This window comes from Corvus hawaiiensis, chromosome 9 (assembly GCF_020740725.1).
Source record: "Corvus hawaiiensis isolate bCorHaw1 chromosome 9, bCorHaw1.pri.cur, whole genome shotgun sequence".
NCBI classification, from domain to species: domain Eukaryota; kingdom Metazoa; phylum Chordata; class Aves; order Passeriformes; family Corvidae; genus Corvus; species Corvus hawaiiensis.
The window spans coordinates 15,591,823-15,608,934 of NC_063221.1; the positions used below are offsets into that span (position 1 = coordinate 15,591,823).

The window sequence follows — 17,112 nt, forward strand, 5'->3', positions numbered from 1 at the left end:
CCCCAACTGTGCCACAGGTCAAGGGCCCTTTGTGCTGCCAAGTGTCGCCAGTTCAGGCCCTTTTCCTGGGGCTTGGGCTCACCCAGAGCTCACCCTGCAGCTGCTCTCAGAGCTCCCTGCACTGAATGTATTCCTCAGCATACCTTTGGAACAACTCTCATCATGTTTGACCTTGAGGGGCAACCTGAGGTTTACTGCAGATTATTTGTTCATATACTCGTTCTTGCTCAAATGTTTCAGCACATTCCAGCACCCCCTCTGGCTTTAACAGGAAAAAAAAAGGACAAAACAAAACCAAACCAAAAACTATCCCTCACCTGTGCAGACAACAATCTCTCAAATACATGTGCACAACCTAAGAGCTATCACTTCAGGTTGCCACAAGCTGTATTTTACCATGAAAGTAATCTTTTCCCAGACTGTTCTGGGGTTTGCTTGTGTTTGGTTTTGAAACTTACAAATGAGGCCTACAAATTTGTTAGAAGTTCTGTTACCCCTTCACAGTATTCCAGAAGTATATCCCTTTTCTTTCTGCTGTCAGAAAGTTGGCATAAATAGAAACTCTTGCTGCTGGCTAAGAATAAAAAATTAAATCCTTATTGCTATTTAGAAAATTCTGACCCCCCTTGCTGCTAATCCCAAGGGTCCCACAAAATACTGAATAACAGGACTTATATTCACAATTTTCTGCTGTAGTTTATTCCACAGCAGTTGGAATTTTCTAACACTTGTTGCATTGCTTTAATGATTTACTGTTAATAAGAAATTTTTAGGGAGCTGTAAGCCATTCCTACTTCAGATCCATAAGAAACCTAATAGTTAAAACTTCTCTTAGAACTCTCTCACATTCTACCTAAAGCAGGAAAAATTTTGCTGATAAACAATTATCCACAACTCATTTGTTTCAACTTAGCAATTAATTTCTAGAAAAAAATCCATAATTAGATGAGCAAGAATCAATTTTTTCCCCTTTTTTTCATTCCAAGGATTAGCTTTTCATTGTCCCAGCTGCCAAAAACTATCCAGCTTTCAAAAACCAGTGTTCTCCAGTACTGAACAGCTTCACCCTCTACAGTCACCACCTCCCTTTGGGACTGATTACACAACTTCTATTTTGTTACCTTTTCCAATAGATTTGATCAGTTAAATAAGAGCCAGTACCAGAGCTCCTGTGGCTATTACTAACAGTGTTACACAGTGAGTAGCCCAGCTTTCATGGCTGTTGAAAAGCTGAGACCCTAAAAATTGTTAGCATGCTGCCTGTGCTTCCAAGCTTTACCTTTAGCTGTCCCCAGTCTTCCAGCACAAAAAGCTCTTTAGTGCCAGCATAGGGTACTACTGTGTGGAAATACCTGTTCTCCTCTGCTAAGCATTAACATCATCTTCTGCCAGAGCTCAGACAGATGGTAACTCTGGACCACTGAGGGGACATGTCTTTATTCCCACGCTGCTTTATGACTCTTCTTCGTCTGACAGATCTTTTTTTTCACAGCTCCAATATGTAAATTAACAGCTTCTCCTGAGATTTTATCTCTGTTCCTTTATTTGTTTTAAAAATTATTCCCCTGCTTCTTCAAAATTAGTCTGAAGGAAACCTGTAGCATCTTTTAGTAATTAGTATTGTAAGAAGTAAAGAACAGAATTCATAGCAAGCAACTGCTATCTCCTTTCATGCAGCTGCTTTCAAAATAAAAATTAAAAAATAAAAGGGGAGGAAAAATAAAGAAATCTGGTGCAATGCTGGAACAGAAGATAAACATACTGTGCCAAGCACTGTACAGCTCAGAAACTGTGACTGACACCCTCACATCCAGCTGAGTTTACAGCATTTGGCTCCTTGTCAATACAAAGGTAACCCTGAAGTTCTCCTTTGCCACACGAATACCTCAGAAACATGATTTTCTGGATTTCTTGTAGCTATTCCAGTGGAGTGTTTTCTTTCCCTCCTGTTTTTGTTCTTATTAGATATGCCTTGTCTAATTCATACTTAAAAGCTGTTTCTTAATTGCATTGCAAATCCTTGATCCAGAATAGGTCTGCAGTACTTCAATCTTTTCATGCCACTGACCACCATTATCACCCAAAATGATCTTTGAAATTGATGTGGAACTGAAATAGATCAACTTCCCAAGACACTAGATGCTATTTTAGCAAGGACCATCTAACATCTCCATACCAGGTGTCTATAGTATCAATGCAGAAAAAGTCTTGTAAAAATTAAACACTTACCTGAATTCTCCGATTCCACAAATAAGCAGAACTTTTTTTCCCCAAAAGCGATTTGTCAATCCCCTTAGCCCTTGCTTTCCAGAATGCCCAAATTTTGTAGAAAATCTGGTCCTGGGAGCTGCTAGTCACCTCTTCCATCAATGTTCCCAATCGCTCGGAGCCATGACAGCCTGGTTTCCAAATGATGAGACTTTTGGAGTTTGTTGCCTCAACAAAGTCTCTGTCATTCCTGGGTCATCTGAGGACACTTTCTAAGAATTGCATTAATTCCTTCATGGACAGCCTACAGCTCTTGAGTGAGGTTTGTCATTCCTATACTCATGAAAACTTCCACTACTTGCTCTCAGTTCTACATGCCGCTTCTGCTAAAAAGAGAAATGACAATGAAGCTGCATATTTATTTCAGACATTTCTACTTGAAGCTTGGATACAGTAGCAACTTCTTTAGTAGCTCATACTCCCGAATTTCTTTCCAGAGAGAAATCAACGCAAACACCCCCTCCTTCTGGCTTCTCTGAGAGCCACATCACCAGTGTTTTTATTGCTGTCTGTCCCTTTCTAACACCTCCACTTCCACCAAATAAAAACCAGCCTCTGGCACAGCTCAATTCATACAGCTCAGCTTCTGTTCAGCATCTCACGTGGACAGTGTTCTCACAAGTAAGTCAGTTATTTTACTTCAAAAAAGAAGCGCATTTTATCGTATCTTGACTGAAAGGTAGTCGTAGCACCATCTCCTATAAAAAGGTACCCTGCCTCTGTATACCACTACAGATGAGTGACTGACCAGAGACCAGCAAAATCATTTTCCGTTGGTCTTTTTCCAAAGTACAACTGAAAACCAGAATTTACCACCTTCAGTCTTAAAACTGTGGCACTGATTTTGCTGTGCAGTGTTCCCAGTGACTATCAAAAGTGTAAACTTCAGCATATTACCCTCCATGACATTAACATAAAAGGAGTACCAGAGAGCTTTCCTGATGTAAAGGTTGGATCAAGCAACAGCCAACCATTCACCTTCTGCATTGGTGGAATTCACTCCCTCGATTCTCTACACAAAGTTCAAGAAATATCCAGCTAATCCCTTCAGTGGAGCAGTTAGATGTTGTCAAAAGTGGTCCCATAAAGGCCTGGAGAGCACCCTGCCTCCACCCAGCTGGCATCAAGATCTGATATAACACACTGGCTTGACTTGTCAAGTTCAGCTCCAGAAAACTCTGATCATTTGACAGCTTCCCATAGCCGCAGGAATGTAAAAGGTGACAATAGGAAAAGCAGCAGAAAAGTAGAGTTATTGTTCTCATGCAGAGACCTTTTGTAACAAGTTTCATCCTAAAATAACGCTTTGCATTCAAGGTGTAATAGATAACAATGTATACATATAAAGAATCATAGATATTTACAATGGGAAATACTAATAAAATGTTGACCCAAATTCCACGATCAGCTATGTTCTAAAATAGGATACAAACAGATTACTGGTATCACATTATGAAACACAAAGAAAATTTAAAAGTGCAGCAGTTGCTACCTTATTAGCATAAAATTAAAGCATCTGAGTGCATAATTAACTCAAAACATTAAGGGATTCATTTTTAGAGTCCAAAGAATTCCTTAAATTAATGTATTTTAGGCAAATTTTTCTGTCACCCTGAAGAGTTCTCTTCACTGAAGGTTAATACTTGGAAGTTAGACAACATAAACTAATATAAAAGCCAATACATGAACATAGCACAGAACAACAGCTGCAAAATGCTATCAGCATATTTATATTCCAAGTTCCGTTTATGTCTATAATTAAGAATATAAGCAATCATAACTCTTGCATAAGATAACAAAAAATTAAGTATACATACAAAATACAAAACCGTAACAGAGTGCTGCATGTGTTACACACAAAAAGACAGGATGATAATGCTTAGTACTACTGTAAGATATATTAAAGTTGATTCCAGCAATTGCACTATTTCATAATATAAGCAATTTCAGTCTCAAACTCTGGCAGAAACACAGTGAGTGCAACATTTCATCATCTTATTTCAAATGTACTATAGCATGATTAGGTTCATATTTTCAGATACAGCTGAAAAAATCAAGGGACACTAGGCTTTAAATCATCCATATGCAGGGTTTATTAAACTATTTTTAAAAGAAACAACATAAACAAAGTATTTTTTCCACTATGAAGTTTCTTAAGGCTCATTACAGTACTTCTGCATATAATTCATACTAATCTCAGTGGGTTTGGTGGGTCATTCACATCAGAAGTAAGAGACAAATGATCTTATTATAGGAAAATGAGATGTAACTACAAAACCACGAAAATCAGCCTTATTCACAAAACAACCAAATCTACTTTCAGTTATTTTTAATTTATTATGTCAAGGATTTTCATATATGACTTCCTACAGTGTCTTCTCCTCCCTCTAACACCAAATAACAAATTCGGGAGTAGAGGGGGAGGAATTAATGAGACTGAATAAGTATGAAAAACAGGTAAATCCCTAATACTGATGTCCCCCATTTTTTCCCTTCTCTGGATCTTTCTTGTTTCCTTAACCCATTTTTTCTTTTGTTCACACTTAATAAGCCAAGGTATTCAAAAAGACCAATCAAACCTCAGTTTTGTCCTAAAAAACTTGATTCTCCAAGTTGTCGGTCCTATGGCAACATCTTTCCTTTTAGCCTGATTTTTAAAGGAAACTATGGTTATACATCTGTGCTGTCCATACAGAAGTAAGCGTTATTTACACTACAAAGTCTTCCTAGAACTTTTGAATTTAAGTCACTTCAATTAAAATGAGAGATTAACAAGCTGAAAGAAACCAAGTACCTACAACTTTGATGAAAAAGTTAACAGGTGGGAAAATGCTATTCATATTTTAAAGATTTATGCAAGCAATAATCAATTTACGCACAATCAATACCAGGCACTGGGAAAGCCACCTGGGAGAACACCATCAGGAATGTATCTCTGGCAGGGAAGGCTTCATGTGTGCTATAGCTTAGAAACGAGCAAGGCCACAGGAAACAAGGCTTTACTAACCATGCTGTTTGAAGAACTAATTATAACACAGTATCTACAAGAAAGCTAGCTTCTAATTTGTTAAATCATCTTTAATTTGTGGATTTCTTCTTCCTTTCAACTGAATTGTCAGATTCTGATAGTTACATACACTTCACTAACATTTTAGACACTGATATGCATTTTTTTACCTGCATCTTATTCTTCTGTATCTGTGCATTTTGTTCTTGTGTGTGCTTCGATTCCCTTGGAAGGCAGAACATGCACCACAGGACCCATTTTGATGACTTTTGTGCCCCAGAGGCTTGTAGGCTAGCTCATCTCTTTTTACAATGAATGCAAACAAACCATCAGTTAACAGACAGCTGCAACATCCTTCCAAAAGAACAGCCTTTAAAAATATTGTTTACTTGTCTGAACAGAAGATATCCTCCTACCCTTCAAAGTAAGTGACTGTTTGATAGGGAGGAAAAGCACTTGCTTTAACAGAATCAGATTGACATCAGTTTTCATGTACTCTGCTGTCTGAACAGTACCAAGCTGATCAGATTTGTAATTCTCCTGAAGCACATCAAACCAAGCTAAAAAACTGTAGCCCTTTCCTACACTGAACTTGTGGATTTGTCCACTGTAAGCTAGTGAATAACAAATTCAACTATGGTAAAAATCCATTGTATAAAATGCATTTTCCAACTCCTGAAACACAGAAATCATCTAGCTTCTTACAACAACTTCATTTTGGCAGGATGATGAGTAAATGATCAGGAGAGAGCTGCAACTTACCCAACTGGCACTTTTTCTTTTTAGTTGGCTGTTGCAGAATGCCAGCTCTGACCAAATAGTTGACTAAGAAGGCATCAGGCAATAAAACTCAAAAAAATATATGGGTTTATATTCAAGTGCAACTGGCAATCACTGATGGCCACAAATGGCTTTTCTAGTAGGCAGGAAAACTTTAGTAAGTCTGCATCTAATCTTGCAAGAAAGATGATCACAACAACTTACGCCTCAATTATTTTTGAAGTCACATGCAATTTGAGATCACATGAGTAGGTACGCCATTCAACCTGATTCCTAAAATCAATGGATTTACAATGCATCTGGCAAAATCTGACAACATTTAGTTTTGCAGAGAGATACTGATTATGTTTTCTTATGCTGTACATGCATAGGCCTTTTCTTGAGTTTGATACTTGTCAGATCTGTCACACAGTATGAGGAGAGAGCCTCTGAAGCTTTTCAAAACTTTATACTGCACTGACACACAATTTTTCAACAGATATTTTACCTGAGAACAGTTTGATTCTGGAAACTGTAATTTAAAATACATGTTATTTTAATATTTTAAAGATACTTGTGTTTTGTTCTTCCTTATAAAAGCAAGAATTCATCTTCACATACACTTAAAATGATAGAAAATTAGATTTCCTGTCTCTCAGGAAGCCATTTCAAAATAATATAGAACAGATTTGTAAAACCTGTTCAACCCAGTCTGTTTTCTACTGTGCCTGAAGTATTGTACTGATAAACATGAAAGACTCATTAAGAAGAACTTTGCTACTATCTCATTAAATTAGCATCAGTCCCTAAAATAGCATGCAGCATACATATTTTAGACACTCTTTATTAGGAAAATTACCAAACTCCTGAAAAACTTCAGAAACTTTCAAACAATCTACAACCCTTTATGCATCTGTTATCTCAAACAGGGAAACATAAAATCTTCCCAGTCTGCTTTAGTTGCTTACCTAGAATATACAAAGAAAGAGGTATGATCTCATGGTCTGAGTATGAAACAGAAATCAGATCCTACATAATGATTAGCCAAACTGCACTTTCGGAACTAAACAAATTGCACTGGTCTTCCCCCAGCAGAATGGAAATAAATTAGTTTATACTGAATTGATCAAATCTGTTTAATTAACACAGAATACATGAGACATTTGGCTTCTGGGATTGAGTTTTAGAGAGCAGTAAAGCACATGTTTAGCTACATGCTAAAACCAACTGAAGTAGCAAATGGCAGTGCTAAGTTACTAAGAAACTCATGACTGCAAGATTTTTATTGCTAGATAATTTATCTAGTCTTGCTACAGAATGGCTTCAGGTAAAATAAAAATCAAGGGATACACATTAATAATCCTAAGAAATAAGTATCCAATTCTCCCTAGGTAAACAGAACTTGCACAACTTGCACAATTTATAAAATTATGCATATAATTGGTAACACTATACAGATGTAAAACACAGACTACTGATAAAAAAAGAATATGTAAGTTGGTCAAGGCCAGTGACCAATTCAAAAAACCCAAACAAACCTTGACAGAAGTCTTGAAAGACAGAAGACTGAAGTCTGTATATAAACTGCTCCAACAGTTTAATTGAATCAAGATATCTAAAGCTGCACAGACAGTAAAACCAGATAAAGTGTAAAAAGACATCTGTAAACTATCAAAGAAAATATTACAATTGGCTTTAACTCAGCTTTTAATCAATTTAAATCCTCCATGTGGGTGTTTTTATGCATTTTAAAATAAAAACTAATATTCAAAAAGACACTTCTAAGTTTTTTCAGGCCCCAAGTGACATGAGCTTTTTCTTCAAATCAACCATCTAGCATTTACAGTCAATTAAATGGAGAGAATGAAAAATTAGCAGATGAACTCTTAAGGGATATTAAGTGTACGCTGTCCTCACGTATTCAAATCTGTGTTTGCTATGTTTCTTTATAGAAATATCTTCATATAATCTTACAAAGCAAAATTAATCATGCTTTCCAGCAGGCCATTATCAATAAACTCTACCATGAGAAGGAACAAAACATTGAAAAACAGGGACTGCAAAACAGAGTCTGACTAGAAGACTATGTTTTTAACATTATTTCTTCCCAATCTCTCATGCTTGCCATGCAATTATCACAATCAACATCACATTCGTTGGAAAAAGCTATTAATACATAAATGCCAAAAAATTATCAGTTCTTAATGTGCCCCCTTCTTGCAAAAGGATGACTACTACTGGTATTTTTTGCAAAAATGCTTCAACACTGTTTGCCACAAGTCCTTTCATCTTCCATCAGCATCTGCAGTCAACCACTGCTTTGGTCAAAGGTCCAATGTTTTCTTTTAATTTTATTTAAAGAGAGGAGGGACAAACTCAGAGAAAAGAGTTTTAAGTCCTGCAGCTTCAAATTCCTTTTGTAGCTCCTCCAGTGCTGAATATTCTTTGATTTCGAATGTCTGAAACCTACATTGTGAAAGAGAAAGACATGAATATACCTAGATTTGTCAGAATGTAATTATCAATTCTGTTACTTTTCTATCCACAACAGTACTAAATTATACCTTTTATGCTGTGACTGTATTTCTGTCTCACACAGTACACTCATCATTTTCTCTTTGCATTTCTTTCCACCTGAGTCCACATCTACCTTAGAAGTTTTCTGAAGAATCAAGTACTCCTAAAAGACAAAAAAATCCCAAAATATTACATGCCACCTAGTATTTTCAAAGTTTAGTAAAATAAAAAAGCCCATTGAAAATGTAGACTTTTTTTCAGAACATAGCAATCAAACTTTGAAAGTGCCCATCCCAAAAAGTGCATGACTGCTTCTATTAATCAGTTTTAAGTTAAGTGCATGCCTAACTGATTTAGAGAACATGATTAGAAAAGCCAAAACATTCTCCTCCAACATCACCACCAAAACCAACCTAATGCAATGGGAGGTCAAATGTACAGGCAAAAATTTCAAAGCCCAGGCATGCAGTAGCAGCACCATGTGGTTTTAAGTCAAGGAAAGAGACAGTTAGCAATGAGTTAGAAATATGTCTGTTATTAACTTCTCACCAAAAATTTTTCAACTTTCTGGGGCATTTGGGAAATACAGGAAACTGAATCTAGGCATATTAAGGTCAGGGAAAAAAGGGATACAGGGTATAATTACAGTGGGAAGCAATGCAATACAGGACACAGGTGTACAGGTATCACTGTAGACAGAACAGAATACCTTCTTTTTTTTAAATACAGAATAAAGTTGCTGGGCCTTCCTACTCTGATAATGATCAATTTGTTTCCAAAATTGTTAATCTTAGAAAAACACACACAAAATATTCAGACATGGAGGTTTTAGTGGTAAATCAATAGAACTAGTCAACATTCATTGCTCCTGCACCTTAATGCTGCTCCTGTCACCCTGAAGAAGAATCAATATTATCTTGCCCATGAACATCAGTCTTCCAGTCAGCCTTAGATTTGAAGCCCATTTTTCCACAGTTTTCACATATTTTGCCTTTGCTCTCATGTGATCTAAATGCAAAAGGAGCATCCAGATACCATCTTCTGTTCCTTTTGACAAAGCAGTTTTTTCATTGCAAACTGTTGCTGATTGCTTAATGACATCTTTAAGATGCTGCTGTACCCAAAGAATCAGATCATGCACCATGGGTTCAGAAAGATGCTTCTTTGCTTGTTCAAGTAATTTATCTTTCACGTCCATGCATTGGGCCCTTGTAAGCTGGTCTGAGTTAACAGATATATCCGGTAGAGTTGATGGGTAATTGACTGGTAAATGAAATAACAGCTTTAAAACTACATCTGTATCCAACACTTCTTTCACACTGATTTGAATTCTAAATGAGATTCCATGTGTTTCTGGAAAATATTAAAAAAAAAAAAACATTAATAGTTTGCTTGAAGTTGAAATGCATATATATCACTAAATCATGTTATTTTCTTTAACAATTCAACACAAATAACTGCCATTTCCTCTAAAATAAAAGGAGGCGATTTTTTTTGCAGGGTGGGGGCTTGCAACCAATGGCTCAAGCTATACCTGCAGGGAATCTTGAAATGAAACACTTCCGTAGCATAGTAGAAAGAAAGTTATTAACACATTCTAAAAAGCATTCACACCTTTTGGTTCTTTCAAAGTCTAGACAAGCCAGTAATAAAGAACTGTCTCTCTCAAACACATAATTCAGCTTCTACAATTCAACAGCAAAAGCAAGGACAACTGAAAATAGAGACTCTGCTGGATGGACTCAGCACTGCTCTAAGTTTGCTCCTAAAGAAATCTGTAAGACTTCTAACACCAATACTAATGCAAGGCAAACAGACTTGCACGGGGTATTTTTTAAGACAATCATTCAAAAGCAGTTCCACACTTAGGAGAGACTTGGAAAGAAAAAAGTCAGATTCTTTGTCCCCTACAACTTGCAGAAAAAATATGCTTAAATCTTTTCTGCCAACTCCTCTACAACAGTTGCAGTGACATAAGGAAAACATCTCTGTTGGACACCTGACCCTAGATACCACATATATAAATATGCATGTACTCATATTAATGTATGTTTATATATCTTCATATCTGCTCAAAATATGTTGCAGGTCTACTTAAGAAAAGAATTATTTTCAGAGTGAAAAGGATACACACAGTATGCAGCAGGAAAAGCTAAAGACAACATCATCCTGATAAATCATAAAATCAAAGGTGCTTAATATGAAAGTTATGTACAGTCATTCATGAAATAAAACCTTCTTAACTGAAAGTGTCACACAAAAACAATACAAAACTTGACAAAGTGAAAAGCGGGGACAAAGACCTAACCTACTTTTGCTCCTCTGCCATGAAGTAAGAGCGTATCAATCAGATAAAAGATGATCTTCTTCAGATGTTCTCTGCTTCACCACTTTGATGCATTCTAAACACTTCACCCCTTTTCTTTCAAAAATTGCTAAAATGTCAGGTTGATTCACTCTATGAGGGCAGGAGAAGCCAGATTTGAAAGGCAGATTAGACCAGAGCTGAGTTTCAGAGCAGGTCTTTTGAAGTGACTTGTGCTCTTCCCCCCGTACCTTACCTTACCTTCCTTTACACGGCAGTCAGTTGAATTATGTTTGATTAGTATTGCTGATCCCACTAACCAACCTCTCACAGTGCCCTCTATGATTTTATATTTCAAATCTACTAAAAAAGTGAAAGAACCTAAAAGTGACTTGGACAGACAGAAGTACTTTAGAGAGCTATCCAAGGGCTTGTTTCCAAACCTCCTTCCTGGGTCATACAAAGAACTCTCAAGGTCAGAGAAGCCACAAAGTAAAATCAGAAAACCCTCCAAGCCCAATAATCAAATCTAGCAGTACCATGAAGACCACCACCTTCAAACATCTACATCACTACCTAACACTCAAATCCAGTGGTGAAAGCAGTAGATGCAGATCCATTGAATCCAACGAAATCACACCCAACCATGCCTGTCCTTATGGGCACCATATGTTAAAAGAGTCGCTTCCTGTCAACAGGAGTTTGTCTTCAATCCTCCAAGACCCTATCAAAGGCTCCAGACTACTTTTAGGGCAAATGCATTCCTCAGAAAAACACCAGCCTTGGAAGAGACCCTTGCAAGTGGTCAGTAGCTACAGAGGAGGACCTCAAACCTTCCCATTTCAATCTCTGTCTTCTGCTGTCCTGACAAATGTCTCCTCCTGGGCCCCAGCAGCGGTAGCTCCTCTGCCATTACGCCAGGCTCAGCACACATAACCACAGACACGGGCAGAAAAGCCTGTCCTGCGCATCCTGGGGCCGCGGTCACCCCTCTGGCCACCACAGAGGTGTCTGCACACACAAGCATTGCACCAGACAAAGTGCTGCTACCCCATGCCCTTCAGCTGCCCCCTCTCAGGGCAGCCCCACCAGGTACACAGCCAGCTGGCATCTGGCTGAACGGGATTAGCATTATTGTACTTCTCCCCATGAATCACTTTATTTTAAACTATGTCATCAAGAGATTTTAAAATGCACAGCCTATACAAATTGAAAAATACTACTCTATTGCCAGCTTAATTACAGTGACAGAAAAACATGTTACCTTTCTGATAATCCTCCTAAGATTTTTCCACTAGCTTGTCACAACAGATCTCACCACAGCTCAGAAGTAACAGAGGGATAGAGAGGCCAACCCTGCCCCTTTGACAAGAGCCTCCTGCTGCAGTGATCTTATCTTAAGCCTGCAAAAATCTCACACCTTTCCTTGTGATGAACTAATCTGAAGGAAGCAAAACAGCCTCGCATCCCAAGGTGTATCACCCTGAGCCATCGGGTAAAGCCCAGCCGTGCTCATTTACATCTGCTTCAGACTTACTTTTAAAAAGAAGAATCAGTTCAAAACCTTTGCAGGGCTACAGCATCTAAAGTTTATTTAAACCTTGCAGCATCCCTTTTCTGCACCAGCGCTGCAGACACTGGCAGAACAAAGAGCAAACCACCGGCGCCCTGCGCAACCTGGCTCCAAAGAAATATTTCCTTTGTTTGCACATGCTACAAGGGCCGAGTTGTCTTCACAGCAACACAGCAATTATTTCTGAAATAAAAGGTTGGGTATGACTGTTCTGCTGGCATTTAATGTGCTAATCAGACTAAACTCAATACATTTTAACTCGTTTTCCCCCATAGCTGCATGCTTATCAGTATATTTAGCTCTAGCATACTTCAGATTTTTTCTTATGTTCCATGTCAACCAGACAGATATCCCCCTCCTCTCCTGCCCAAAGGCATTTTATGCAACACATGCAGTCTATTTTTAAATTCAGAAAATGGCACCTACTAACGTACAAGCTTAGAATATCTAAATATACTTTTATAGCAAGCTTGGTGAACAGACCAAAAGAGAACAGATTAACAACTAAATTACGGATTTCTATCTGTAACACTAATCTTTGCAAATAGATATGTAAGGTAAAAAAGATATGCTATAATTAGTTTATTTAAATTCATCCACACATTGGTTTTGATAAAAACACATTTTGCATTCTGAATACTTCACTGTTGAATTCCAAAAAGCCAAAGTTTTTACCATACCAAGAGACCTGTAAAAGCATTCTCTTACATTCCTCAACACCATGAATCCCCAATGGCCTGCTTTTTGATCCCATGGATCTACACACAAATTACTCTTAATGTCTTAGAGATTGTATAACATAACAGTCTTTCTGGAAGTTATGTCTGTGCACCATTTGTCAATGACAATTTACATGGTTTGAAGAGATAAAGGAAATGTAAGCTAATGACTGAAGCAAAAGTTAATTGTATACTAGAGGATTCTGCAATTCCAACAAGTAAATTCCAAGAGGATGAAAAATACCAATAATCATTGTTGTAAAGAATCTTTTCAATTCCAGCAGAAAACTATGTAAATCAATCAAATATACCTGATCCTAACGTATCATGAACACAGCGTGGTTAAAGGCCCTCCAAGGTCACATAACATTAATATAAATAAAATAGCCTGTTCCTATTGGGCACTTGTGACACTTCATTTTATGTACAGGAAGGTTTCTAAACCTCTTACATTCTGGCAACTTATAAACACAAAATCATTTTTCCATATATGAAGCACAGAGAAGAATGTGCCTATATTTCTCAACAGATTTGGAGGAACAGACGTGTATATGCAATGTTCAGATACGCTCACATTTTTTAAAATTAACATCTGATAAGCCTGGATACTGTTTTTTTAAACTATGCCCAAAATTAACATTCTTGAACTTTTTCACTCAAAAATAAAGCTCAGTTGAAACATTTCATCAATCATATTTTAAAGATACAACCTTAAATACCAATTTTTTTTAAAAAAAGGCAGAATAGCATGCCTGCACTGGAGCAGGCGGTGCATCATGCATATTGAGATACAAAATTCTGGTTTTAGATTACTGTGATTAATTGTGCTCCCTGCAGACACTAATGTCTCCATCCAACCTCTCCCCTCAAGCACAGTCACCTACAACAGGAACAACTGCCCAGGACAATATCCAGATATTCTGAATATCTCCAGTGAGGGAGACTGCACAGGCTCTCTTGGCAACCTCCAGCACTCAGTTACCTGCACAGTAAAAACGTGTTTCCTTATCAATCCCAGTTCTTTAGGGCTCGATACATACATGTGCAGACAAAATCTGACACCAGACCACTACATCCATCTTTAGCAGCATTCCCCAGGACTTCACTGCAGTCCAACCTGCAGGAAGCTCTCCCTGTCCATCACTCTGCTGGGCAGCAGCCCTCTGCAACAGCTCCCAGGACACTGGGGACCTGTGATACAGAATATAGGCATATTCTGTGTGCATATGTGCATGTGTATCTCTCCCCAACAAATACATAAGAGTTGTCACATCTGTGGTAGGCACTAAGCAAATACTAATTGTCTGGATCTGAACAGACACCAACACTTGCATATCCAGCCGGACAGTAGCTGCTATTATACACTGGAACTATTGAGATTCATTCTCCCTTGCTGAAGGGGCATCTTCACAGCAGTGTACAGTGCAGACTGATAAAAACCATCTCTTAATACTACGTTCTGATCAGTGGCCACCAAGACTGTTGCAAAAACCACGGAGGCGTCCAGGCTTCCAACATTCCTTGCCTACATCATCCAGCAGATGATGGGGGCAAGTACTACCAACCTGATCATTCCACCTACAGCAGACACATCAGCCTCGGTACCCCGTAAAACCTACAGCCGTACACATCTTGCTGAAGCAGGAGAACATCTGGCACGTCACAGTGCTCCGGTGGTCACCTTACCCAAGAAAAATACAGAGATGACCCAACGCTTCTCATGCACTGCAACAGCTGTACTCCTAGTCAGTCTTACCGGATAAATACCTGGTCTTCTTAACGCGTACAAGATTCACGTGCTTGTTTACCTAGAGGGCAGCCAGCCCATTCTCAGGCTGCCCCTCGCTTGCCCCCAGGGCGTGCAAGGGCCCTGAGAAGGTCCCTAACTATAACCGAGCAGGGCCCGCTGGGCTCCGTGTCCCAAGCGAGGCCGGCGGCACAGACGCGCGGCGGGGCAGGGACACGCGACAAGCGGCAGCAGCGAGGGACCGAGCCCGTGCTGCCCCGGGGGCCGAGCCCTGCCGTGAGCGGCCACGGAGCGCTTCCTCCCGAGGCTCTGCCGGGCGAAGCCGCCGCGCGGGGCAGCGGGAGAGCCCGGGCTGGGGGCAGAGAGCGCGGCCGCGTCACCTGAGGCCGCCAGCACCTCGCAGGCGCCCGGCTCGCAGTAGATGGCGGCGAGCGCCGACAGCTCCTCCCGCGCCAGCTCCGACATGGCCGCCAGCGCGCCGCAGCGCCCCCTGCCGGCCGCGGGGCCCGCACCATGGCCGCCAGGGGGCGCCGCCGCGCCGGCCCGCGCCACAGGGAGGAGAACAAAATGGCTGCTTTGCGGCGGCTGGGGCCCGCGCTCTGTCCCTCTGTCTGCCCCTGTCCCCAGGAGCCCGCGCCCTGTCCCTCCCTCCATCCGTCCGGCCCTGTCCCGAGGAGCCCGCGCCCTGTCTCTTTGTCCCTCCCTCCCTCCGCCCCTGTCCCGAGGAGCCCGCGCCCTGTCCCTCTGTCCCTGCCCCGGGGTGCGGAGCGTTGTGCGACGATCTGACCCATAGTGAGGAAGAGCCGGCTCGGCCTCGGGCTGCACACGACCCACGGAGTTGCATTCGCACACACCCCTGCACAAAGAGTTACTAGAATATAAAATTATGTTTCTTACAATCAACTACTGTGACTTCGCAATCCTGTTACCAGCGCTCATACCGAGGTTGTGCACTGCCAACAGTACAATTAACTCCCAGGCAAAATCATTCCGTATCTTCTGTTATTACAAAAATCACTTTAAAAAGCAAGGGCTGGGGGGGTTACTTTTCAGGAGATTATATCCTGCTACTTTTAAGCCCCTAACTTGTGTTGAAATAACAAGAACTATGAGGGGGCTTAGCAGGGGAGGAGGGAGATGCTGGGAGAGAGCAGCACTACACTTGGCAGCTGTCAGAGAGAAGGCTGTGGTGGAAATTGGCCTTAGAAGTGTCTCCATTCTATTATTAAGAACTTCCTTGCCCCGGTCTTTCCTCCTTCTCCTCTGCTACTTTGCATATTCCATTTTACATGTTTAAATAAAAAAGTCGATGTAAATGTCTTGAATTGACACTATCACTAGACGTGGAGGTCCCTATGAATAAGTTACTGCACTCTGACATTTGGAAGTCATCAAATGAGACAGTATAATGTCAGCTTGATATTTTTCACTCTATGAAAAGATCAGCTTCATGTCAAAGATCTAAATTCCATCTTAATGTAATAATTTTTCTTGTATTCACAGACAACTGAAAATGCTAAATATTTAAATTTGAAACGAACTTCTACAGTTACAATCTGGCCTTCAGAGTCTATTATTATGAAATTGAAAGTCAAGATCTTATTTCCCCTCTTCCTTTTTTTTATTTCTTCAAGCATTGCAGTGTTTGATAGAATATTAGCCATATTCTCTAAATGGATGAAAAGATCAGCTTCATGTCAAAGATCTAAATTCCATCTTAATGTAATAATTTTTCTTGTATTCACAGACAACTGAAAATGCTAAATATTTAAATTTGAAACGAACTTCTACAGTTACAATCTGGCCTTCAGAGTCTATTATTATGAAATTGAAAGTCAAGATCTTATTTCCCCTCTTCCTTTTTTATATTTCTTCAAGCATTGCAGTGTTTGATAGAATATTAGCCATATTCTCTAAATGGATAGTTTCCCATCAACATGTGGCAAATAAAGTTAAAAAAGAAAAGTCTCGCTTTTTAGAGTAAGCCTATATTAAACCAGCTCCAACATCCTGTCACAAAATGATTGTGCCACCACAATCTTCCACTTTGCCTGACAAGGCAAACAGAATGCAACCTTTCATACATAGGTAAGATTAGTCTTCCCAGTGTTATTTGCAAAAGCAGTATCCTTTGCCTTCCACTCACTATAATTATAGCCTTAATTAGGTGTTGTTTCAACAACCACCAGTGAATACATATAAAATGGTGCGTTTAGA

At 39.6% G+C, this 17,112-nt stretch overlaps 1 protein-coding gene across 1 annotated transcript; it reads right to left on the bottom strand.

The window, feature by feature from the left end:
- Nucleotides 1–4,337: 4,337 nt before the first annotated feature.
- RWDD3 (RWD domain containing 3) lies at nucleotides 4,338–15,380 on the bottom strand. Its single transcript, XM_048312994.1, has 4 exons — nucleotides 15,276–15,380; nucleotides 9,426–9,904; nucleotides 8,599–8,714; nucleotides 4,338–8,500 (listed from the first exon to the last, which is right to left on the bottom strand). Exons 1-4 carry the CDS (start codon nucleotides 15,358–15,360, stop codon nucleotides 8,386–8,388), a joined length of 795 nt encoding a protein of 264 aa, XP_048168951.1. The 5' UTR covers nucleotides 15,361–15,380; the 3' UTR covers nucleotides 4,338–8,385.
- Nucleotides 15,381–17,112: the final 1,732 nt, after the last annotated feature.